General features: G+C 44.3%; 1 protein-coding gene across 1 annotated transcript; it reads left to right on the forward strand.

Annotated features, from left to right (window-relative positions):
* The first annotated feature begins 8,180 nt into the window (after positions 1-8,180).
* On the forward strand, positions 8,181-22,817 carry IL7R (interleukin 7 receptor). Its single transcript, XM_009822094.2, has 8 exons — positions 8,181-8,280; positions 13,918-14,056; positions 15,430-15,584; positions 16,735-16,889; positions 17,959-18,136; positions 18,996-19,086; positions 20,918-20,993; positions 22,314-22,817. Exons 1-8 carry the CDS (start codon positions 8,181-8,183, stop codon positions 22,815-22,817), a joined length of 1,398 nt encoding a protein of 465 aa, XP_009820396.1.
* The last annotated feature ends 1,358 nt before the right edge of the window (positions 22,818-24,175 follow it).

The following is a 24,175-nucleotide window of genomic DNA, read 5'->3' on the forward strand; positions in this document are numbered from 1 at the left end:
ATGGCAGGAATGGGACTGAGCCAGCACATGGGGACTTTGCAGCAGGAACGTAGACAGTGAAAGCGGACAGCAGCAGGCCTTAACAGAGATTAAAAGAAAGAGACTTTCCGAAGGACATGGAGGGAAGAGTGGAGCCTGTTGCTGGTAGCTGGGCTGAGAGCAAGCCTGGAGAATGTGTTCTATGTTACGCTGGAGAGTATTTGAAATCTGATGGAGTTTCTCCATTTCCAAATGTGAAAAATGTGAAACCATCTCTGGGTGGTTTTTAAATGCTCACTGTATCGACAAGATGATGACAAATCTGCATGCCAGCTCTGGCAGCTGGGGTCCCATCACAGCTCACACACGTCCCTCTGCAATTAGTGCTTTATCTGCGTATTTCTTTTTCTCCTGGCTAATCAGGCATAATGAATGGGGAGAATACATGTAATTATTTTTCCCTGTTACAAAGATTGCTTCACCCCTACATTCATATTTAAAGTGGAGGATAAATGTTCAGGTTGATCACATATATTTTCCTGCGGTCTTCTGGTATGAGGTCTCTCAATTTAATGATATCTCAAACATTACTCCTTTTTAATTGTTATGACACAGATGTAATTAGTTTTGAACAGATAGATAAACATCTCAGTCCACAAAATTTGTGCCAAACCAAATCACATTAATTATATATCTTTTCGTTACCTTTCATAACGTCTGTTTACAATATGTTTTTTTCAGTTGCAATTTCATTTTCTTGTGTGTTTTTCTCAGTTCCTCTACTTCTAAGTAGGTTTCATACCAGGAAAGAGATTTAAAAGTATATTTAAATGTAAATACCTTTAAATTATTACCGTCTTTTGTGACCTTTTGTTATCTAACGTTTATCTAGTCCTCATTCGCTTAAGCATTCTAAATGTTTTTTGAAAAAACAGCCTTTAAAAATATTTTAATGAGTTCAGCCTCACTGATGAAGCTACATTCCTGGTGAGACACTGGAATAAGCTGCCCAGGGAAGTGGTGGAGTCACCATCACTGGAGGTGTTCAAGGAACGTGTGGACGTGGCACTGTGGGACGTGGTTTAGTGGGCATGGTGGTGTTAGTTGATGGTTGGACTTGATGATCTTACAGGTCTTTTCCAACTTTAGTGATTCTGTGATTCTGTGATTCCACCATGCTAATTTTAACCAATAAGTTCTGTTATCCCTATGGCTAACAGTCGGTATGGCTGTAGCAGGCTTTTCAGTGCTGCTCGTTAAGCCACTGGAAGACCAATGGGTACTGAGATGTGCAAGGGGAAGCAAAGGGAACCTATGCTGATATTCAAAGTTGCCTACAGCAGCCTGATCCGCCCAAGTTGCCACCCAAGTCCACTTCGCATCCATCTAAACAGCAGAAACCTTGGTTTACAAACCCACCCTCCTCCTAAAGGCCCATCTCTGGAGGACTTGCCTCTCCCTGAGGGCTTGTTGCTCTCTCCGAGTGCAGGGGTGAGGGCTCGGCCACCGTGGGGTTGGCATTCAAGGGCTGCAGGACAAAAACCACAGCAAAGGCATGAGGGGACAAACACTGTCAGCCCCACGGCGGGGCACTCAGCACAGCAGCCACTGACCTTCCCATCCCACCTTACCGCAGCTCCCCTGGGGCCGCGGGCACGCCGGCTTTGCCACACCACCTGCGCTCGACACCGGCTTTTTTCCCTGAAGTTTCAGCTTCCACTTTTGTCCACTTTCACAGCTGCAGCAGCTATTACCAAAAGTACTGGCAGTAGTTCCGTACTGTGCCATGCCCAGGCAGACGTGGATCCTGTGCCTGCCCGAGTGGGAGGGAAGGGGAGAAGTAAAGGGGTGCTGCCACCAAACGCCAGCACTGCCTGCTGGGTGCACACCCTCCCTCCCTCCCTCCTGCTCACCTGGCGGTGGCAAAGCCCCACATCCAGAGCACATTAAACATAAATATTACAGACACTATTTCAGGTTCCTTGCACTCTTTCGCACATGCCACCAGCCGCAACTCCCTCAGGGTGGTTTCTGTCCATCTGTTCCATTTTGCAGGGACACGTCATCATGTTGCCTCTGTTTGCGCCTTCCCTTTGCCCGGTTCGCTGATGTCCACGCTCGCTTTTCACCTGGAGCTTACAAAAGAGTCCAGGTCTGTGTCATGGAGTAGTCATACATTGGAATGGAGCCTCCTACATGCCCTTGGCTTTTATCTCTGGAATGGGGTCTGCATGCAGGAATACCATGGCTAAATATTAAATATCCAAAAGCAGCCACAGCTGTCATGGACAGATTCTTAAAGAATGTATTTTGCTGAAACCAAGTCACTTTTTAGTTATTCAGATTTTTAAACTAATGGAAAATCTAAAATGAAATTCATTAAAAAGAAAGAAAATTCAAACATATTTAATTTAAAAGTTGAGGGGTCAGATTGGACTATTTTGCAGAATTAAAACACATTCACAAAATGCTTCATTGTCACCAAAATGGCAGGGCTTTGGCCCAGCATTGTGTTTGAAAAATGTCGTTGAGCAAGTACAGTGGTCTTATTGCAGGTGCTCTTCTGCCAGATCTCGTGAGTAATATGTCTTGCAGTAGTTTATATGTTTCAAGACCTAAAAAAATTAATGTGAAGGCAATCTAAATTTTCATTTGTGTAACTATGCTTTAACTCAGGTTGTTGTAGAGAATATCTGAAAATATTATCCTGAGCACCCCAAAGACTTAGAAACGAGCAAGCAAATAAAAAAAGCCCGTAAGTATTAATATGACTGTTCTTGTTACTGCTGTTGCTGTATTTGTTACTTAGGAAAAAAAAATAAATCACCTTTTGTAGCCTGTCTTGTGGTTTTGGAGTCTGATCTCATAATATTTGAATGCCTGACCAAAGTGCACACCAGTCCCTCCTGCTTTACCCTTCACCCAGCAATGTTTTTCTAACTCTTCTGTATTCTTCCCTCAGTATAACAGGTCTCCTTGTTAATATGGTGCCAATTTGTAAGTCCTGGGGGAGGAAGTTCAAAGCAGTAATCTTGAGTGTCAAAACCTCAAAGACAAAGACAGTTCAAAGAAACAGTCAAAAATTTCTGCTCTGTCTTACACATGGCTCCTTTCTTCAGGACAATGCGGTAACGAACTATGTATCTTCCACCCTGTGTTGCTCTCGTACTCTGCAGACCAGTGTAATTTGGTGATAAGGGAAGCACAATATCTTCCAGAGCAACTCCATTTAATCTCATGGTTTCACTCTTTCCAACACTCTTATCAGAGCTAGTTTCTTAGCTCAGTAACAGCACTGTCTACTCTCGCGCTCTCTGTCTCTCCACCCAAGGCTTCAAGTTATGTTGTCCATGGCAATGCTGCCATAATAAATACTGACTCCCACATACTCTCGCTTTTGGGCCAGCAAAACACTTCTTAGAGCAGCCTGAGGCTAACGTGAAGTCCTTCAGCTGAGGAGCTGTTGAGAGATGTCTCCACCAGGGACAAGATATGTGGAGCCAAGTTTTCAAAGCAGGTCAGAGAGAGAAATGTCAGGAAGCAACAAAAAAGAAGATGCTGAATCCTTTTTTTATGTAGAAGCCCTCCTCCTCAAAGCTGAAGCTGGCCATAAGATTTCTGCTTCCCAACATATTTGGTTAAAAAAATAAAAATCTAAGTATGAAGTCTGTTTGAGTATATATGTAATACATGTTCTAATGAGATTCTGGTTTATTACTTGCCTTAACTTTACCAAACTCTTTGCTAACAAAAGCAACAACAATAAAAAGTAGTAATAACCATGGTAATAACCAGATTTTTTTAGTCTTAGGCATTAATCTGTAACTTACAAATACGGTTATTAACATCTCAATTTCGAGTGTTTATTGAATTTTGTAAATTCTGCTTCAGAGCTGCATGAATCCCACAGTTTGTCTTTCTGGCAATAATCTAAAGAAACACCCTACGGAAGATTTTTTTAAAGGAGGTTTAGGGTATTTTTTCTTGAAGCTTTAATTCAATGAGATTCAGAATCATGTTAAAGTTATGCACAAATTAAATATTGTATTGAAGGAGGATGGACCTAAATTGGTGTTAAAAAACCATCTTGAATCAGCACCCATGACCCATACAAGGGGAAGGAAATTGTGCCATCCTCTCCTCCAGCTCCCCATGTCTTTAAGGAGTCCAGCTCCCCATGTCTTTAAGGAGCAGTGCAGAATGGGTCAGGTCAGATCAAGTAGAGGGACCGGCACCCTCGTCCTGTGATATAATGAAGTAATTTATTAATAGCCCAAGGGACAGAGGAACCCTCATGCCATGGAGAGGGCCAAGAAGCCCAGCTCCTGCCAAATCTGATCAACATGAGAAAAGTTCCTTCCCAGTCCCAAGCTGGGCCATAGGTTTACCCATGGGTATCTGACCAGGACACACCAACTGAGCTCCTCAAACACAAGGATGCCTCCAACCATCAGTGTCTACATGATGTGTCTCCAGTGCGGCACGCTGGATGTGTCTGGAGGACACACTTCACTTGGCTCCCACAGATGCTCTGGGATCTCCCTGAATTGGAACGTTTGAAAAGTGTAGCTGGTAGAAGGATGGGATCTACTAACTTTATCTTTCTAAGCAGGTACTGATAGCAGACGTAAATCTAGCATACGTAGAAGCCTTTTGCATTTTTTGGAACCAAAACAGAATCAAAACAGACTTTTGTGTCCTCAGGAGAATAAAAACCAAATGAACATACAGCGTAAGTAGCAAACAGAAATGCTAACTTGTAGGTGAATTGCTTGGTTAGTAATTTTCAGTAGCTGCAACACAAGTGATAATCCAAGAAGGCACTGGATTGTGTGGAGCCATCAGCGGGAAGTGCTGAGGAGCAGATAAATCGCATGGACAGCACACACTTGTGGACCATAGGGCACTCAAAAAATTGCTTTCCCCAGTCATAGGGGTTGTAACCTTGACTTCTTTGATGGCCAAAAATGTAAGATAGTCTAGGGTGACTCAGAAGTTCCAAAGCAGAGTGTTGGGACCCAAAGAGGGCTGGCAGACCAATGAAGCACTGGTATGTTTTTGCTGGACCATGAAAACTCCTACCCATTTAAACTGTTTTTTAATTTTTTTTTTTTTTTTTTTTTTGGTGGAACCCTGAATTAGGAGGCAGAAGCAGTGTAAATTTATTGCAAATGAAAAGTAATACAGTCTTCTTTCAGCCTCTCCTGGGTACTAACACTTCAGCTGCCCTGAGGTTTAGACTCTCAGAAATTTGATTTCCTATCTCCAGGGCATTAGAGGAAGGCAACAAGGTGAGACCGGTGGACTCAAATATCGCTTAGAAATCAAACAACTTTTGAAGCAGAGACCCAGAAGTAAAACAAAATGTACTCTTGGTTCAGGGTTTTTCTCTATACTAGTTTTTTTCTTTTCATTGTGGTCCCTCGTTTCCCCACCCAGACAAAATGCAGCTATGACAACATGGAAATCCCCTGAGCGGCACAGCTCTGATAATAAGATTGTTCAGGTTCAACCAAAATATTATGTCTGAAAAGTCTTTTTCTTTTAGTTTGCTCCAGCTGAAACAGGAAAAAAGAAAAAAAAAAAGATCAAAGTGATAGCCCACTCAATTATAAACAAGACAAATTTAAAGTGAGAAGGTGTCATTTCCAGATAGAGATCAGTTTGCACAGGAGAGCCCTCCTATATTAATGTTTCTGGCTGAAAATGAGGTAGAATTAGCCTGAGCATTTCTAGAATAGCACAATATTGGATATTATTAAGCCAGGTGCTGAAATCCTTAAACAAACTTTTCTAAAGCAAGCCAGGGGCAGGCCTTAGGGATGTGAAGTCACTAGGACTCAGTCTCATTGATTCAAGTTTGACTTCAATGATCTTGGGTCAAGCATAGGAAACTCAGGAGGGAGAGATTAGGGCTAACTACTCCTAAAGTCCAACCAGCTGACTCAGACCTCTGGAAGAGGGTATTTCTTGAAGGGATATCATGTGAATGGGGCAGTGACTCAATTCTGTAGGTCAGGTCAAGCTTTTGAGTGAGGGTCAGTCAGGCCATGGTGCTGCTGTCTTCAGTAGCTCCTTGGCACCGGCGCCATGTCCAGCTCCTGCTCTGCTTTGTATGGGTGGTCGCTCTGGCCTGGTAGGTCCTTCACCTGTTTGTGGGTGGGAGATATCGTAGAAGTCTGCCAAGCAGGCATCTACCCCCCGCCTCACCTTGGGCTCTTTTTTAATTCAATGGAGAGAAGTAAATATATTTAAGGGTTTAGATTTCATCTTTTGAATGTCTATGTTAGGATGAGGTGAATCATGCTCTCTGCAGGCTAGACAGGAGCTAAGTATGGAAAGATCTGACAAGGGAGTATACACTGTAAATACCTACATATTGACCAATGAATCCAAACTAACTTTTCTGTAGCTATCTAGGCTTAGTGCACCTTCAGGGAACTCTTTGATGGAGACCCTCAGGGTCCTACCACAAGGAGCAACTTGACACAGGTATGCGATGTCCACCTTCGAGGTAGCGTCGCTGAGCTCTTGTGGAAAGGGGGCCATTTATTCCCATTAAAACAGGGCAGGTGAGCCCAGAAACATCCCTTGGCTACCCATTGTCCCCTGCTCCGGGCAGCAAGTGACACTGGAGGACAGCCCCTGATATGCTGGCAAGAAGGCCACTTTTCTAGACACGAGGGCTGAGCTTTCATCATTTTGGTGAGTGGTTTAAATTATTTCCTTGCAAATGAGAAAGCTGCTGTGGCTTCCATATTGAGTCTCCTTATTATAGTGCCATCATTTTTCTGTTTGTTTGGGCATTCTTACCAACTTTGCCCTCGGTTTCCTTTACACCTCCAACATAAAGCTTTTTTGGTGCAGCCGGGGCTGTGCCAGCGCTTGCTCTTCTCTTTCAGGTCTTCAGCTCACTTGTAGCTAGCCACATCAGTCAGCTGTGTACACGGCCCTGCATTACGCTCTAGTGTGCGTTGGTGTATACAGCCACAGAAAGTGTGTGAAGGAAATATTTAACACCTCTTTATCTTCCGCTTTCTGCCTCTGCTTTGTCCAAAGCCTGAAAAAATGTGAGATGTACCACTTTGTTCTCAGGAGCTAGGTTTTGCAGGATTAGTCTTTTAAATCACAGCTTTTCTCGGTCAGCATTTCATAGAAACACAAAATAGTTTCGGTTGGAAGGGACCTTTGAAGATCATCTAGTCCAAACACGCTGCCAGGGGCAGGGACATCTTTCACTAGGTCAGGTTGCTCAAAGCCCCGTCCAGCCACTCCTTGAACACTTCCAGTGATGAGACATCCACAGTTTCTCCAGGTAACCTGTTCCAATGTCCCACCACCCTCATCATAAAAAATTTCTTCCCTATGTCCAGTCCAAACCTACCCTCTATCAGTTTAAAACTGTTGCCCCTTGTCCTGTCACTACAGGCCCTGGTAAAACATTTCTCTCCATCTTTCTTGTAAGTGCCCTTTAAGTATTGAAAGGCCACAACAAGGTCTTCCTGGAGCGTTCTCTTCTCCAGGCTGCACAACCCCAACTCTCTCAGCCTGTCCTCATAGGAGAGGTGTTCCGTCCCTCTGATCATTTTTGTGGCCCTCCTCTGGACCCGCTCCAACAGGTCCACGTCTCTCCTGTGCTGAGGACTCCAGAGCTGGATGCAGTACTCCAGGTGGGGTCTCATGAGAGTGGAGCAGAGGGGCAGAATCACCTCCATCAGCCTGCTGGCCACATTCCTTTTGATGCCAACACTTAAAGAAAAAACGACAACAATCACACTTAGTGTTTCATAGCTGGAAGTTTTTTCTCCCTTGGACCTGGATACCTCCATTGAGAGGAAAGTGGGTAAGAGGAGTAAACCATGCTCTCAGGGAAATCAGCAGCAAAAATCCTACTAGCCAAGCCAGGAGCAGCATTCATGAAACGTGCTCCTGACCCACTGGACTTGACAATATTTGGCCCAATGAGTCAATGGACCTGATCCAGAAGGTCCTTAGTTTTGAAGTGGGAAGCATGTTTCAAAGTAAAAGCTCTGCAAATATCTTCACGCTGGCTTCCTGCTCTCTGCCACTAGTCATCCTTGCCGGCATGTTTACATTTCCCCTTGCCTGCGGTCTCTTTATCAGGCAATGGGTTTGTTCTGCATCTGGTATAAAGTAAGTGAGCGCGGGTTTCGCACACACACGTACTGCACACATGCAGCATGCTCAGGATGACACAGACGAGTACAGTATTGAGCATTTTCGTCTTGTTTCTTCACACCACTTTTGGGGAAAGTGGTTGCACCTCAGCAGATGGTGATGGTGAGTCATTTCATCTTCATCTTTCCACTCATGTATGATCTTGAAAAATCTGAGTTAAGAGCTCCAAAATGCAACTGCTGGGTTAAATGTGTTAGTGTTTTAACCTCCAGTCTCTTTCTTTTAGTGCCAGTACCTGAGGCAGATGTGGAGCTGGAGGATACCTCTTTAATTTAATTAATGACCAAGTCTGCTGTCCTTGTAACACCCAGATTTGTATGAAATGAGGGAGACCATAGCGGTATTCAGAGGGCATGCAAGATCAGACCTGTTAATCCTCTCTCGTTGTATCTAGTGTTTATGTGAGGACTTATGCCTGGGAGCAGGGAACCGCTTCACTCCCCTGCAGTCCATGGTCACTCTTGCTGCCATCAGAGAGGGGTGAGGTTCTGGCTTCTCTTGCTTTTGGCAGGTTCCTCCAAAGAAAATCTTTCAATGTACCTCAAACTTGGCCCAAACTGTTTCACTTCAAAAGCCAAACTTCTTTGCTTTTTCTTTAAGTAATTGCATCAGGTATATCTGGGGGATAGTCCCCAATCTCCCTTGTAGTACGGCTGAAGCAGCAACTCAACCAGGGCGTTCTCACAGCCCATTGCTAAGAGCATTTATCTCTTACTCAGCAAATAATTATAAATTAATTCAATAGTTTAAATTTAGGCTTATTGTGGATTTCATTGTCTCATTTAGAGAAGTGAAAATTATTTAGCAGCATCAAAATAAAAAATCAAAACATAAAGAGCAGCAATATACCCACTGTCCCAGATCTGTTAAACTCTGACTTGTCTAATACTAAACAAACAGCAGTGACAGAGCTTGTTGCACTGTGCCTGAAGGACATGGGCAGTTGCTCAGTTACTGGTAGTTTCAGGGCTCCATTGTTTGGGAGCAAAAGAGCCTTTGGTTTTTAGGAAGATAACGGCTATGTTCTTGTGCTCTCTCACAGATAGGGAATCTCATTTTCCCCTGTGTGTCATGTATTATAACACATATAACATGTACACATATGTACATACATACATACATAGGATATGCATGATAAGTTTTTTAGGTAGAAGAGAACAGGGAGTGGCTCAGAACTGCATCTAACAACCTTGTTTTTTCTATTTGCCTTTTGTTTATACAATCTGCAGCTGTTTAGAGCCAGCTTTGGCAAGCAGCTACGGTGGTAAATGGTCAATGATAGTGATTTATCACTGGTGTCACTGAAATCTTCAGGGCTTCCCAAAAGCAGATATGACCATCCCTTTCCTTGTTTTGTCACTAACTTCCAGTAAGCCATAATTTGCTTAGAATTAAAGACAAACAGATTGAAAATCCCTGGTGAGCAATTAGCAGCTTTTATGATTTCTTTATATGTCTCGTGGGTTTGGCCAACAAATTAAACAATCACCCGTGATGGGTGTTTGGCTTTCACTCTTCACCTTTCTGACTCACCCTGCCTCCTGGCAAAGTGCCGCCAGCCAGTGCAGGCATCAGCTCACCCCTTCTTATGGGCAGAGGAGGGAAAAGCTCATTGCACGCTTGCCTTCATCTCCTCCTCTTTGCTGAGCGGCAGACTGCCTCCCGAGCGCTGTCCCCCAGCCTGGCAGAGGTGGTGGAGATCCCCTAAAGCCCTGAGAGCTACAAGCAGAGCTAAGAAGGGGCAGCCACAGAGGCGCAGGAGAGCATGGGCAGGGGGAGCAGGAGGCAGCAGGCTGCGGGGTCCCACGGGCAGGACGGCTGGCTTCAGTGGTCCTCCTACCTAGACTTGTATTCTTTCTCCCACCCACATCAAAACTGCTGTGATTAAAACGAGTTCCGCCTGAATCAGATCAGCGCTAGAGATTTCACATTACTCTGTCCATGGAGACAGTCACTTCATTGACTTTGGAAATTCAGTCGCTGATCCTGCAGGTGCTTAGCTGTGCCTTTGGTTTCATATGTTATTGTTAGTCCTGGTGGCTTCAGAGCTTCAAGCTGAAGCATGTCCACAGACTCTGCTAAGACTCTTGGTAACGCCTCATGAGATTCCTGCTGTGATTTGAACCATCCTGCTGGGTGTTGTCCAAACCCAAGAGACAACCATTTCTGTGAAGGACCTGCCATGATTGTAGCTATGAGAGCAGTTTTTCTCCCACTAGAATCACCCCAACTCAAGCCCTGCCTCGATTTCAGCAGTCAGGCTCAGGGCTCTGCCTAGTCTAGGCTTCTCAAGGAAAAAGTTATAATCTGGTAAATGTTTAATTATATAAAGAGTCCTTAGCAGTGTGACTCATGTTGGAGTCATCAAAACCACTTACGTAGCAAACACATTCGTGTGTGTGGTTCTGGGGTTTAGCAAAGTGTAACTGAGGCTATATGCATATGTACGTCAGTCAAAAAAATTACTGTCAGCCCATGGAGGAACCATACCAGAAAAAGCATTTAAAATTGCTTACTTAACACCATTCATGAGGTTTAATTATCATATATTCTATGCTTAGGATGTTATTTCCACGAATAAGGAAGCACGTAATCTCAATGTGAAAGTTCAGCGTCAAAGAGGTAAAGTCAGCTTTCCTTCCAGTGAGGCACCAAAGGTGCACTGCCCTGGTTAAGCATTAAATAGCTGTTTGAACTACAAGACAAAACAATTTTATTTCTTTTCATTTTGCAATCAGCCTGATAGAGAATGAATTAAAATTTCTGTCACTTTTCAGCAAAGCAGTAGCAGACAGCTGAAAGGTTTTTTTCTGATATGCCATTTATTAATAAGATGATTATCAGGTTTGTGTCTTTATGCAAAATCTGGTATATGTAGCTTGCATATACAGACAGCACCAAGCAGTCTCTCTGTCTTATATAAAGGAATATCAGTCATTCTAATTCATAAGTTTTAGCATCATCTTGAGGTAGCTATGAGCATAAATAAGCCAGTCTCCTTGTAGTTGCAAGTAAAGTGTTAGCATAGAATGTGACATATCTGTACATGTGAGCTTTGGGTGTATCTGTCTATATAAAACAGGTTTTTTCCATTTTATGCAGATTCATTTCAGCTTACTTGTTATCCCCTGAATTTCGAATATATGCATTTTGAATATATACTTTTACCCACAAATATGTAAATTTATGTAATATACATTTCTGTACATGTATGTCTGCCCAGATGGCTCGGGGCTGCATGGGTCAAGACTCTCACCTGTGTGAAGCTGCTGCAGGGCTTGTTCTAGAGTTGCACTGACCTCTGTGTCTCTCTCTTGAATGTGATGGTCAATTAGAGAGGCTTTGTACAGCACGTGTTTTGTCTGTGTCTGTGCTACACGGGTTATCCCTCTAAAGCAGCAGTGCTGGTGGAAGACATCGCATTTCGCTGTCCCTCAGGGAAAGCTGGGCTCCCCTTGGGACAGAGCCCACCAGAGCTGCGGTGAGAAGGGAAGACCAGTTATTGCTTCTTAGCACCGGTTGCTCATGGTGGCAAATAGCCACTGAATCTTAGCTTGGGGGATAGATCTGCCTCTGGGTTCCGGATTAGTGGAGCATCAGATGCTCCCGTCCATCCTGCTGCCCACCACGGGTGCTGGTGGCAGCAGCCCCCTTCTTAGCCCCTGCCCGCACTGCTTTTGCATTTTTCTCTGCATTCCTGACAGACTTCTGAATTTCTTCTCTTACTCAAAACCCAACTCCAGATGCACCTCAGCTCCAAGGTCACGAGGAAGAACCCTGTGAGGGTTGTGATGAACCCTGTGAGGTGATGCTCTTTACTTACATTTTAAAGTGATCAAAAAACTCTCCTGTGCTTTCTCACTGCTGACAAACCATGAGCATTTTGCATCTTCAGATGTGCTCCCACGCCAGACAAGGTCTGGGTCTCTCCATACGCTGGCAGGATTGACCAGGGTTCATAGGACATCACTGGCAGGACTATGAATCACAGTATCTGAGTAGCTGGTCACCCCTCAGTGATCCAATTCATCTGGGTGACAGCAGAGATGACCATCATTTTCCCCCGGAGGGATTTTCCATTGGAAATGTTTCCACGGGCATTTCCCCACACTGTTTGCGAGTGTGAGTCACTGATATCCCCAGAGCAGCCAAGGTCTTGTTCTCGCTGCGGCAGGGGCCCAGCATGGCAAGGGCACATCTGAGGAGTGGGTAGGAGACTACCAAGCAGGGGATCGGGAATAATCCCTGGACACAGGGAAGAGGGTTATGTATCGTCACAGCTACCCTTAACCACCGGTAAAAGGAGACAGAGGCATTCCTGCCCCGAGGACCCGCTCAAGGGGTGATGGCAATAACCCTTTCCCAGTTCGCCCGACTACGGTGGGTGAGATTTCATGAAATGAGGCTGAACTGGCAGTTTCTGCTGGAGAGGACTCCTCTCAGAAACATCAGGTTTTGCTTCACTGACCTCATACCTGCCAAGTGTAGGACTTGAGACATATGCTCCTAGTCAAATCGCAATTGTTTTATTAGTCATCGAAGCAAATTTGCAGGAAGCCATGCATTCTGGCAGAAAGTCTGAGCTTTCCCTTCTGAGCCCAAATTTGTGACATTTCAGAAAACTTCGCAGTACAATCAAAATGGGGCTTAATTGCCTCATGACACTAAAATACTCTTGCTTTCCTAAAACCACCCATATTACTTTCCAGTCTTCTCAGGAATCTGGTGACAGGCTAGACCTTCGCAGCAAGGGCAGGGGCAGAGCAGGGGCAGGAGGACGCTGCTCGGGCACTCTTGGCTGTCTGCAACGCAGCTGGTCCTGACGCAGGTGCAGCAATGGCAACTGCCAACCCTGCATCCTTGGCTGTGGGTCTGCTGCTTCGGAGCTACAAGGTGTTTGATGTACTTTCAGGCTGTCCTGAGCTGAAATTCCCATACAAATAACTCCCACTGAAACTAGCCCTTGCTCTTGAGCAGACATTAGCCTTGAGCATCTGCCCCAGACACCTCTGGCAGTGTGCAAAGTATATCCCCCAGTGCACGTTTCTGTTCTGTTTACTTTCAAAAGTGTGTTGGTCTTTGAGTTGAATATTCTGCTTTTCAACAGGCATCATGAACATTTCTCGCTCCCCTTCGCATGCCCAAGGATAGCAGCATTTTCTGGTTCTTAGTAGGAAAACATGTTTGAGAAAGTTCTGCAATGATTTTCAGAGGGAGCAGGTCCTGCTTTTATCTTGGTATAAAGTTTATCCGTAACTTTTAAAATGAGAATTCCCCTGTCCCTGGCTCAAACTTAGGAGGAATTAAACTGCAGAGCGGACAATATATTTTCTCTGTCTTGCACTTGACACTGGGACTTTTTCACAGAGGCTTCCAGGTTGACATCAGTGTCCCTCTTTGCCCATGACTAATAGAAAAGAACAGACATAGGGTGTCTTGTCTGACCAAACCATCTGTGATGCTGTGTCTTTTTATAGTTCACAGACAGATGATGCAGAATGTACCTTCATGCGTGATAAGTGGGTGGGCTTCACTGGCATTCAGGGAGAGCAGCCTTGAAAGGTGCAAGTGGCTTTTAATTTCGTTTTGAAAAAGCTTTCTTTGCTTCTTAAAAAACAGGTGGGTTGATCCTCTTCCTTTCAGGCAACCACGTAAAGAAACAGCCTCCTATACAATGGAGCTGCAAATAGAATATACTCATGGGTTTTTTTCAGTAACATCCTGTGAATCTCTCCTTAGGGACTTTTGGAGATGACGAACCAGACAATTTTGACATTGACTGCTTCAGCCAGCTGGAATTTAAGGATTCCTATAGCAGCCTGACCTGCAATTTTACCGAGCTGCCTCCTCCCAACACTAACTATACCCTGGCCCTGTGGTAAGTGCTGTCAGTCCATCCTTTGGTAAAATTCAGGGAAGCAAAATGCTAAGCACCAGTGAGTCATGTTGTCATATGCTGGGAAACAGGAGCAGCAAAGCTAGACAAAATTCTGTTTCAGAGTGGTTTACCAAGTCTGAATACTATATTCAGCAAAGAAGAAGAGTTTACTGAAACAGAACATAAATCCCTAGTAAGAAAAAAAATCAGCTGGAAGGGTCTGTAAAGGGCATTACAACATCTCCAGTAGTCCTGACCTTGCCTCTGTTGCTCTGGAACACCTGTAATTACAGATGTAGCCCAGCATGAACTGAGATAATTTTTCTTTTAAATTAAATCATATTTAAAAACCCCCAAACCTAGCCTTTATCAAATGAAAAGTAAAAATATTTATGAAGAGGCAGATCCTTTCCACAGAAAACTCTTTGGCAAGAAGGCTGATTTTCCACTGCAAGGAAAATGCCTTTATTTAGGTCAAGACAAAAATTAAGCAATTGTCTTTGCACACACAGACACGCAAAAAACACACTAGAATGAGTATACAAAAACCCAGCAGTTACCAAACACATCACTCATCTCCACTTCTCATTGAGGCCTTGAAACTCTTTTCCACCTTTTTTTTTAACTGATGCACTTAGCTGAAGAAGCTCAGATTTTGTTTCTTTAGCATACTTCTGCTTTTCCCTTCGGCTGTTTTTCCTGAAACTGAAAGTTCTGCGGCAGCCAGCAAAAGAAGTGGAATTTTTCTTTTTATCTTGCTAGTCCAATCACTACTTAATTTTTTTCCACCTAGTTTATTAGAATTTTTTTCCACCCAGTTTATTAGAATTTTTCTCTTTTTACGGGATTTATTCTGGATTTTGACTGAAATTTTATGACAGTCCTCAAACACGGGAGTCACACAGATGGAGGAACACATAGCTGTATTTCCACCTCTGAAACTGTGCCATATGACTCCTTCATGGACTGGCTGACTGTTGACCCTGTATTTGCTACCACTTCTGTCAATAAGAAACTTCCCTTTATCTTCAGTGAGCATCCAAACATCTTGCCCTATATTTAAAAATGGCAGCAGTAAGATAATTTTTAAAGATACAAAGGTTTTTAACACATACATCTCCAATTTAATAGTTGCATTTTTTTCTTGGTAAGCTCCAGGACTCTTACTGTGACTCACGTCACTTGATTGTTGTGCTCAAAGACCATGAGAAAAACCACTACCAATCTTTTGAACTCCTTATTTGCATGGTATTTTTTCTTTTTTCACATGGAGTCTCACTTCAGTTAATGTGAAATAAGCAACGAGGATTCTTCCCTTATTGTATTATAGTAAGACTGAGAAGAAATTAACGTTGTGTCACTTTGGTCAACAGTACTAAGGAAGACCGCAATTACGTGTGCTTCAATATGGAGAAACAGGAAGATGCGTATTTCTTACAATTCACTGATATACTTTCAAATAAAGAAATTTGCATGGACTCTGAGACAAAGAGAAGGGTCTGCAGAAGTCTGGTTGTAACTGACATTGGTAAGACACGACATTTTGGACATTTTTAAGATATAGGGGTAACTGGGGAAAAAAATAGCCCAGCGCAAAGCCTAAGCATCAATGTGATGACATAGAGGCAGTATAAAATAGTGTCCTAGCAGGGCATGTAGCCTGGATTGGGGTGTTGGCAGAGTGTGGTGTTCCCCTTGCTTCAAAGCCAAACATGGCGAACCTCCATTCAAAATGTGCAGCTGAATTCTGGCTTATTGTAACACTCTGCCCAGACCTGGACATAGACTGAATCATGCACATGGGCAAAGCAGCTGTTCCAGAGTGTGGATGAACTGTCAAGCAGGGACACTTTGTTCGTCTCTTACTAGGGATTGCGCAGTTTCAGGACTGACCACCACAAGTCTAGCATGAGCTCGGTAGCACAGGGACCACAAGGTTGCAAGATCTCACTTTTTCACACCTTGATCTTGGTGGAGCCTGTTGTCTGAACAAGGTGCTCGGGCATCCTGCAGCACAGAAGAGACACCGAGAGCCCATGAATGGGCTTGTGAAAGCCACGTTGGGGACCTGCCTGAGCCAAGAAATAGGGAACTCATGGCAAGAGGGGCTCCTTAGGACTTATCCCTTTTGGGACTTGGTCTCATTTGAGGGCTGCAGAGAAGCCCGTGTAGGGCAGCTCTGTTCTGCTCTGGTGGTACACTGCGCTGCCTTCCTTGATCAATAGACACTGTGACATCCCTCTCTTATGAAACACTTCTGCCCCAGTCCAATAGTTTTGTAATAATCTTACATTACCTCTTGGTTTATGGGCCAGCCTGTACCACCTCTGGTGGTCCCTCCTCTAGAAATTGTGGGCTCTGCATGGAAAGATTAAGCATTTGGGGGTTGCAGAAGGAGTGGGCGTAATTTCTGGCTACATGCATTTTCCGGAGAGGAGAGAGGTGTGGGCTCTCTGTTGCTGTGAGAGCTGATGTACTTCACAGGGCGCATTCAGGAAGCCTCAGTGGCACAGACACAGGTCCCTGTAGACCTCAGGCACATGGTCGCTCAAAATAGTCACTCTGCAGCGGGTGTAACTTGAAGCAGACCTTTTGACCTTTTTTTATATTTCAAAACCTCTTTATTTTGTAGTGACATTATTCTACTCCTGTATATCCTGATTTGTTATCATTTGCAGTTAAGCCTGAAGTACCATTTGATATAAACATCACATACCAAAAGGAGGCAAATGAATATCTTATTCATTATAGTACACCACACTCATGGAAGAAATACTTAAAGGACAAATTAATACACCAAATAGCCTATCGGCAGGAAGAAGGTACTTGGAAGGTAAGTGATGATGTATTGGTGAGCTTACACTAATTTCCAAAATTAAACGTTATCAGAAATACCAGTATCATGTAAAAACCCTCAAATCTGCATTTCTACAGTTCTCCAGCTGAAAACTTGGAAAGGTGCAATATTTGGAATTTGGAAATTTCATCAGTCAAAACAATTCCAGACCGACAGCACCCATGTCTGTTAGACACTTCTCTGGGCTAACGGAGTTTCGTTCATTTGGGCTTTGCAGTGGAAAGAGGAGACATAACCATCCCAAGTGTTTGGATGGCTTGCTCTTTGCCGTGGTGGTTTTGCTCTTGTTTTCTGTGCTTATCAGTCAGTGTATTGTATGACCCCTTTTTTTATTTAGCAAGTTTCTTCACGTCCCTTTTTCACTGAGCCTCTCCAGGCTTCTGGTGCAGCCCTGCAGCTCTCGCACCCTCAGACCATGTTTCGGGCTGCAAGTGCCTGTGAACTGGATCTGTTTTGGGCTTCCCAGCTGCTGGGACCTCTGTGTCCCCTGTCAGAAGAGCAGCCGTGCAAACCCTAGTCCAGATGGCGGGTGTTTGAAAGCGTGAACTATAGCTGGTTTTTACAGAGGGAACACAGGAGAACCATAACCAGAAAAAGAAAAGGATTCAGGCACCCAAATACATTGAACTGAAGAGCACCAGAACTGCACTGTGGGATTTCAGCTTCTTTCCTGTAGCTGCTCTTGCAGAAGTTGTCTTTTTATGCCGCAAAATGTATTTTTTCCCCTCTCTCTTCTGAGCCTTCCTAGGGAAGCATATATTTCCCACTGCAGTGTCGGCAGTAGCAAAGCACAGTTAATACTTCCAGCTATTTTCCAAAGAGCTTTTACTTGGCGTTAGCCTCTCTTCTTGATACTGTCTGGACTACCTTGCTGTTAAACTAGACTGATGCCGTGATGTATAGTATACCTGTATAGTAACCAAAGACATGCAGGAATCAGCACTGTACTGCAAGGATGTACCTGATCTCACACATTTTGCTGAAACTCAAAGATACTTTTCCTGTGTCTTCTAGAAAAATAATTGGATTTTTTTTCTGTGTTTAGACAATAGAGTCGCCATATCTTCAGATAAAATTACTGGGGAAAAACCTCGCAAATGATGCATCATATGAGGTGAAAGTACGTTCGCAGCCCAGCGGAGATTATTTTAAGGGCACGTGGAGCGAATGGAGCACTTCCAAGAGCTTCCGGACCGCAAGGGAGCAGCACTCCACAGAGAGATGTAAGGGCAGAAACCACTTTGGTCCACCTGGAAGAAAGCAGAGCTAGGGGTCTTCGGCTCCCCGAGGACCTGGCGGCAGCAGTGACGAGAGCATGGGGAGGGAAGAGCCTGTGGCCACAGCAGGGTCAGCCCTCACAGGCACCCGGCACGCCGGAGGAGATGACCCAGAAAGCATCTGTATTGCTCTGGTCTGGGGCTGAGTCTCCACATGAAGTTAAATCTCACTCAAGGGCGATAAGATCAGATGAAGTGCTGCTGTCAGGGCATGAGGGGGGTGCAAAGGGAGGTGAAGGCTGACTCACTCTTGCTTGCTGTCTGCTGGCGTGCAGGGATAAGGGCCAGCTTGCACTGAGCATTTTAGGTAAGGCACAAAGGGCGATGAAACATGACCCTTTTCAGGGTCCTGGATTTGTGTGCAAACATGGCACTTGAATCACAAATACAATAGGGATAAAATCTCATCACTGCACTTGTAAACATGAATAATCCTTCTGGTCCTTGGGTTCCTTCAGTCCCCAGGGGCACCTCGGCATTATGTGTGTTCGAACTCACTTCAGTGCTGCTCTACAGACGCGGCGAGTGGTGGCTTCAGCGCGCTGGAGGTGATAGCAGCCTTTGAGCTGCTTTAATCCAATCTGGGAACCCAGCTTGGAGATCAGCCAAGTGCTGATGCTCTGGCAGCCTACCTCTTTCCTCCTTCAGGGAGGTAGGAGAAATGCACCACTGCACCAGTCCAACGATAGGCAAGTGCAATGCTTGGCATTAATTCCTAATTTATTGTCTGAAGAGACATTACAGCTACGGTGGCTTAACAGCGAGGCATTACGTGCACTGGCTGATGTTCTTTGTTTTTCTTTAGATAGCAGTGTGGTCATGGTTGTACTGTCCATCCTGGGATTCATGCTGTCCATTGTCATGATTATCCTGATCGTAACTTTTTGGGAAAACAGGTAATCTAAGTCTCTTTGTATGAGAAAAAATGTTGGAAGCCAATCCTGTTCTGACAGTCTTTCCATCTCTGGACCTCTATATCAAGCTGAAGGCAGGCAAAGAGTAGAAGTGGGCAATACAGGAGAGGGTGGCGGCAGGCTGAAGATGACCTGCCACTTTGAGCAGACTTCAGTCTTGGGCTCGAAACACGGGGACCTTTGGGGAGCTGAAGTCACCATGAAACACTTACTGTTGGTGTCTCACTGGGGGCAAATTTGACTCAAAAACTTCAAGCAAGACACAGAAAAGAAAGCAACCTGTGGGTTTTAGTAAAGTCCCAAGAGGTGTGGAAACGGTACACTGGGGAGATTGCCTCTTTCCCTTTCACAGGCTGAGTCAGCAGGGTGTTTGCTCTGCAGCACTTTCGGAAGCAGCAGGGCAGAGACCTCTGCAACAAGGGCTTGATGGCATCAGCCACCAGCCTAGCTGGGTCCATATCCAGCCAGCCATATGGCGAAACCAGGCTCTGCATCCCCCACCAAAGCAGTCACAGCAGAAGTGGGACTGGAGCTACATTCATTACTCAAGCAGTCCTTTGTCAGCGTTGGGTTTTTTTCATATATTGGCTACACAGCAGTAGATAGATAGCTGTAAATATATTTTTAAATATGTGGCTATATATGCTTATATAGAATAGGTACTTGAAAAATGTAAGAAAGTTAACAGATATGTAGATAATGTGGTGAAACCAGAATCTGAAGTGAAGAAGCCCCAGGGCCGTTCAGTGGCATTCACAGCAGCCCATCCACGACATCCAGAAAGACGGTTGCATGCGAGCTGCTTTTTGGGGACAACACTTGGGCTGTGCTAACTCCTGAGTTTCACACAGGGATTGTCTGGGAATGTGCTAGTTGGGCCCAGTCAAACCATGACAAGAACAATTTTAATGATTAAACATTTTAGACACTGGACTTATCTGCCAGGCAATGCTCCCTGGTGCTGTTTTCTTTGCAAGTATGGATGTGGCTTGAGATTTCTAGCTTTTGCTTTTTACTGTTGCTGAGCACCTGCAGTTCTCCAACTTTGCTAGAAGTTCTGCTTATGTAAAACTGCTGAAAAAACAGGCTTTTAGACAGTGAGACTTTTTGAACCAGAGATTTTCCTTTCAAAAAGAAGAGGGTTTTATACATGTGTGTATATATACCCACATACACAGACACATGTATAAAACTAAATATATAGTAATATACATCTATAGCTATATTTATATCACTGCAACATTGAATGTCAGTCAGGCAATATTCTCTAGATGCATCATAGCTGAGGGTTTCCAGCAGCACATGAGAACTTTGCTAACCGAGGCAGTAAAAATGAGACCTGTGGGACAAGGCTACGATACAGCACAGATAGCTGGCCAAGGAGTGGGACAATATGCACCTCTTTGACTTATGTAAACATGCAGAGGCAAATATCAGCAAATTTGCACTTTAACCACAGCATCTTTTTTCACTTGCAGAAATTGGTTTCACCATGCAAAACCCTGTTAACACAGCTAGATGCAAATGAGTTCTTCGCCAGCATGATTTGCTGCTTTTACAGTACTTGGTGAAGTGTCTTCCTTTAACTGTGTCAATTTGTGCACACAAAAGAACAATGACTATTCAGTGACCTTTATAACTCCTCTTCTCCTGTCTCTGTTTTATTCTGAGACTTCTTTGTTGTTATTCTGGGTAATGCAAGCCAGCCCTAAGGCTTTGTGACAATTAGTACAAATGACGCAATAGGAACCTCTGATATCTCAACATGTCCCTCTTTGGCTGCTGTTGAACCCCTTTTTGTCTACTGTTGCAGGATCAAGCCTGCTGTGTGGCCAAACCTTACTGATCATAAAAAAACATTGGAGCAACTATGCAAGAAGCCAAAAAATGTATGTATTTTCACTGTTGTTTTCACCTGGGTACAGACTATTGGGAACAAAACTAACACTATAGAGAGAGACCACATTTGCACAGGCAGATGCTAGTCAAGCGTACGGAAATAACAGGTAAGTCAACTAATGCCTGAACTTTGACTTGTGCAAAATAACTACAGAGGGCTGGAGAACTTGATATATGAAGAAAGGTTGAAGGAATTGAGTTTGTTTATAGAAAAAAGGACTCTTGGGATGAGGAATACTGATCACATCCTTCCAATACCTAAAGTGTAGGTAGAGAGATGGTGGAGGTGCTCTCACCACAAGGCTGCATGGTGACAGGACTGGAAGCAACAGGCATCTGTTGCATCAGGGCAAACTTCATCTGGATATAGGAAAAAAATCTTTCTCCATGAGAACAATTAAACATTTTGTAGGTTGCCCAGAGAACAGGTAGGTTCTCCTTTGCTGGAAATGTTCAAGGCTTGCCTTGACAGGGCTCTGGATAACCCAATCCAGGTCCAGCTTCTGGCAGAAGGTTGGATCAGCTGGACTCCAGAGGCCCTTTCCAACCGAGACACTTCGATGATTCTATGAAACTGTGATCGTGGGGCTGGGTGGGGACCCTTTGCAAACAGCCTTGGTGATGTCCGTGTACACTTACACGGCCAGCAGAATTGCTCATACACCATGCAGTACATGAACTGCTCTGCCAGCTAAAAGCCAGATGGACAAACGCTACAAACCATAACGCACGGGATTAACCCGTTGCCTTAAAACTATGTGTATAGTACATTTTTTCACAAAGAAACTCATCATAGCTCTTCTCTCCAGTTGGTATGTTATTAGCATGTTCTTAATTTAATAAGAGGTCTAAGTTGACTCTCCCATCCCCCATGCTCCCCAGTGCAGGGATTCCTAATGTGTTTCAGGAAGTCGTGGCAAAATTTTACTTCCCTCACTGCTAAATTAGGAAGGTAAAACTGAAAGGAACCACTTGGGTTGGCACACTCATTCCTGTGAAATGGCAGATGTGCAATAGATGCGTGGCTCAGAGAAGTCTCTGAAACACCAGTTCCCACCACACCATGTAGAGCATAAAATGCTCTCCAACGGTGCTGCCTGCAGGAGGCCATTGGATAGATTCAGATTAATACGGAAAAGGATTTTAAGCCACGTGATAGTTTATTCTCTGCTATGGTTCAGCCTACTCAGGGTTACTGTCAGAGTTAAAGAAATAAATATCCTTCTAAGATCAAATGAATTATCAAAGTACCTTTTCTCTTAAGCTAATACCCACTGTTAACTGACCGTGCTGTTCCCTTTGCCATGCAGAATTTTGATATAAGCTTTAACCCAGAGAGTTTTGGTTACGTTCATATCCATAAAGTGGATGGCATTCGAGCAAAGGCAGAACTGGAAAATTTTCTGCAGCCATCAACTGCTCCAGAGAAAAACCGTCCAGAAAAATTTAGGAGTGGATCAGACTTGAAGATGATCCCTGCGATGACAGACAAAAGCAACCCAAACCTATCTGTGACTTACGGAGGAATCTGGCCAGCTGAAGCCCTGCAGAGACTCCTGGGCACCAGCCAGTTTGCAGTCACCGAAGGAAACTGCGGCTCCAGCACATATGAGGTGTGCCACAGCGACGGGGTGCCCCTGTGCGATGATGGTTTCAACCGTTCCTCTGCTTCTCCCCTGGATGCCTCTGGCCAGCCTGGACCAGAGCCCCTCAATGGTGACACCATATCCCAGGTTCTGCCTACCAGTGAAATGAGGTCACCAAACAACGAGGAAGCCTATGTCACAATGTCTAGCTTCTACAAAATTCAGTAAACCTTACAGGAATGACAGCGTACCATTTTTTCTCTAACACAAGAAGGACACTGAAGCTTTCTGTTGTTCTCCTGCGTCCTGTGAGTTCCCACCTCTGCCAACGCACCCTGCTCGCAGTGCAATGCTATACCTGCAAGGAAGTGGGTTCTCCCACATTTCAGTGATAACTGGCCTAACCTCAGCTCTCAGTATGCTGCTAGCAATCTCCACTGCAGCAGAAATTAAATTTAATTCAACCTAAATTTAATTTTCAGATCTGATTAATCCATAGTAATGACATTGCAGTCCTAGCTGAGGATCACAGCATGTCTTGTAGAAGCTAATGAACTCTTCTGTTAACTTCTTGGTTGCACAGTTAAGCTCTTATTAATGCCTAAGGAAGAAATACGGCAACAAATTCAAGTTAAACAGAATCCAATCTCTTTTAAATAGTGGTAGATCAAGAGTAACGCCTCTGCAGTCAGTGGAAATCCACGAGTTTGCAAAACGCCAGTAAATTAGAGTTGCTATCAAGCATTAGCTGCCTGGGGATTCAGGATCTTGGTCAGCACAAAGCGAGTTTGCTGAGCCCCCAGGAAAATTGGCACACGGACTCACTTCAGGAATGTGTTTTCTCAGACTGATTTTTTTTTTTTGAGAGAGAGAGAGATTAAAACAAAGCAAAACCCTACATGCCACTACTTTTTGTTGTTGGTAAAGGTCTGCCAAAGAGCCAGTTCTAGGATCCACAGGTATTTCTGCTATAGGGACATATAGTAAAGATCTTCGGTATTTCATATACTAGCAATGTTCAGCTAGGAAATCAAAACAAAATCAATGAAAAGCAAAGTCCATGTCTTCCTATAAACTGAATTGGAGCTGTAAAATGCACAATGCTGTCTTTCTCTGCAGCTCTTGTGCAAGCATTATTGCAACATGTAAGTACTTTCCAGAACAGAAGGGCTGAGCGGACCATCTTTGTTTACTAGCATTACTCCCAATGGCTGTGGCTGCATGAGAACACTTTGCATTTGGCCAGGCAATGTTCTCATACAGCATCTGACCTAGGAAGATGGATGCAGCGTCAGGGATCCTGCCAGTGATCAGAAGACCTGTATTTTTGTAAAAGAACCTTGTAAATTGCCCGGCGATAGCATTTGTTATTTTTTTTTTGGGTTGCATTATGACGGAGGAAGGCAACCTGTCCCTTCCCATTCAGCTTTCTCTGGACTCTGTGACCAGCTGTAAGGGGTTTCTCACGTGGTGCCACGCAGAGATGGCTGAGCCACTTCACAGTCCCTCCCTCTGGGACGCTGCGCATCGCAGAGCACGCGCTTGGAGATAAAGCTGCTACAGCCACATGGCTGCATGACAGCCGA

The sequence above is a fragment of the Gavia stellata genome, chromosome Z, assembly GCF_030936135.1.
Source record: "Gavia stellata isolate bGavSte3 chromosome Z, bGavSte3.hap2, whole genome shotgun sequence".
In the NCBI taxonomy this organism is placed as follows: Eukaryota; Metazoa; Chordata; class Aves; order Gaviiformes; family Gaviidae; genus Gavia; species Gavia stellata.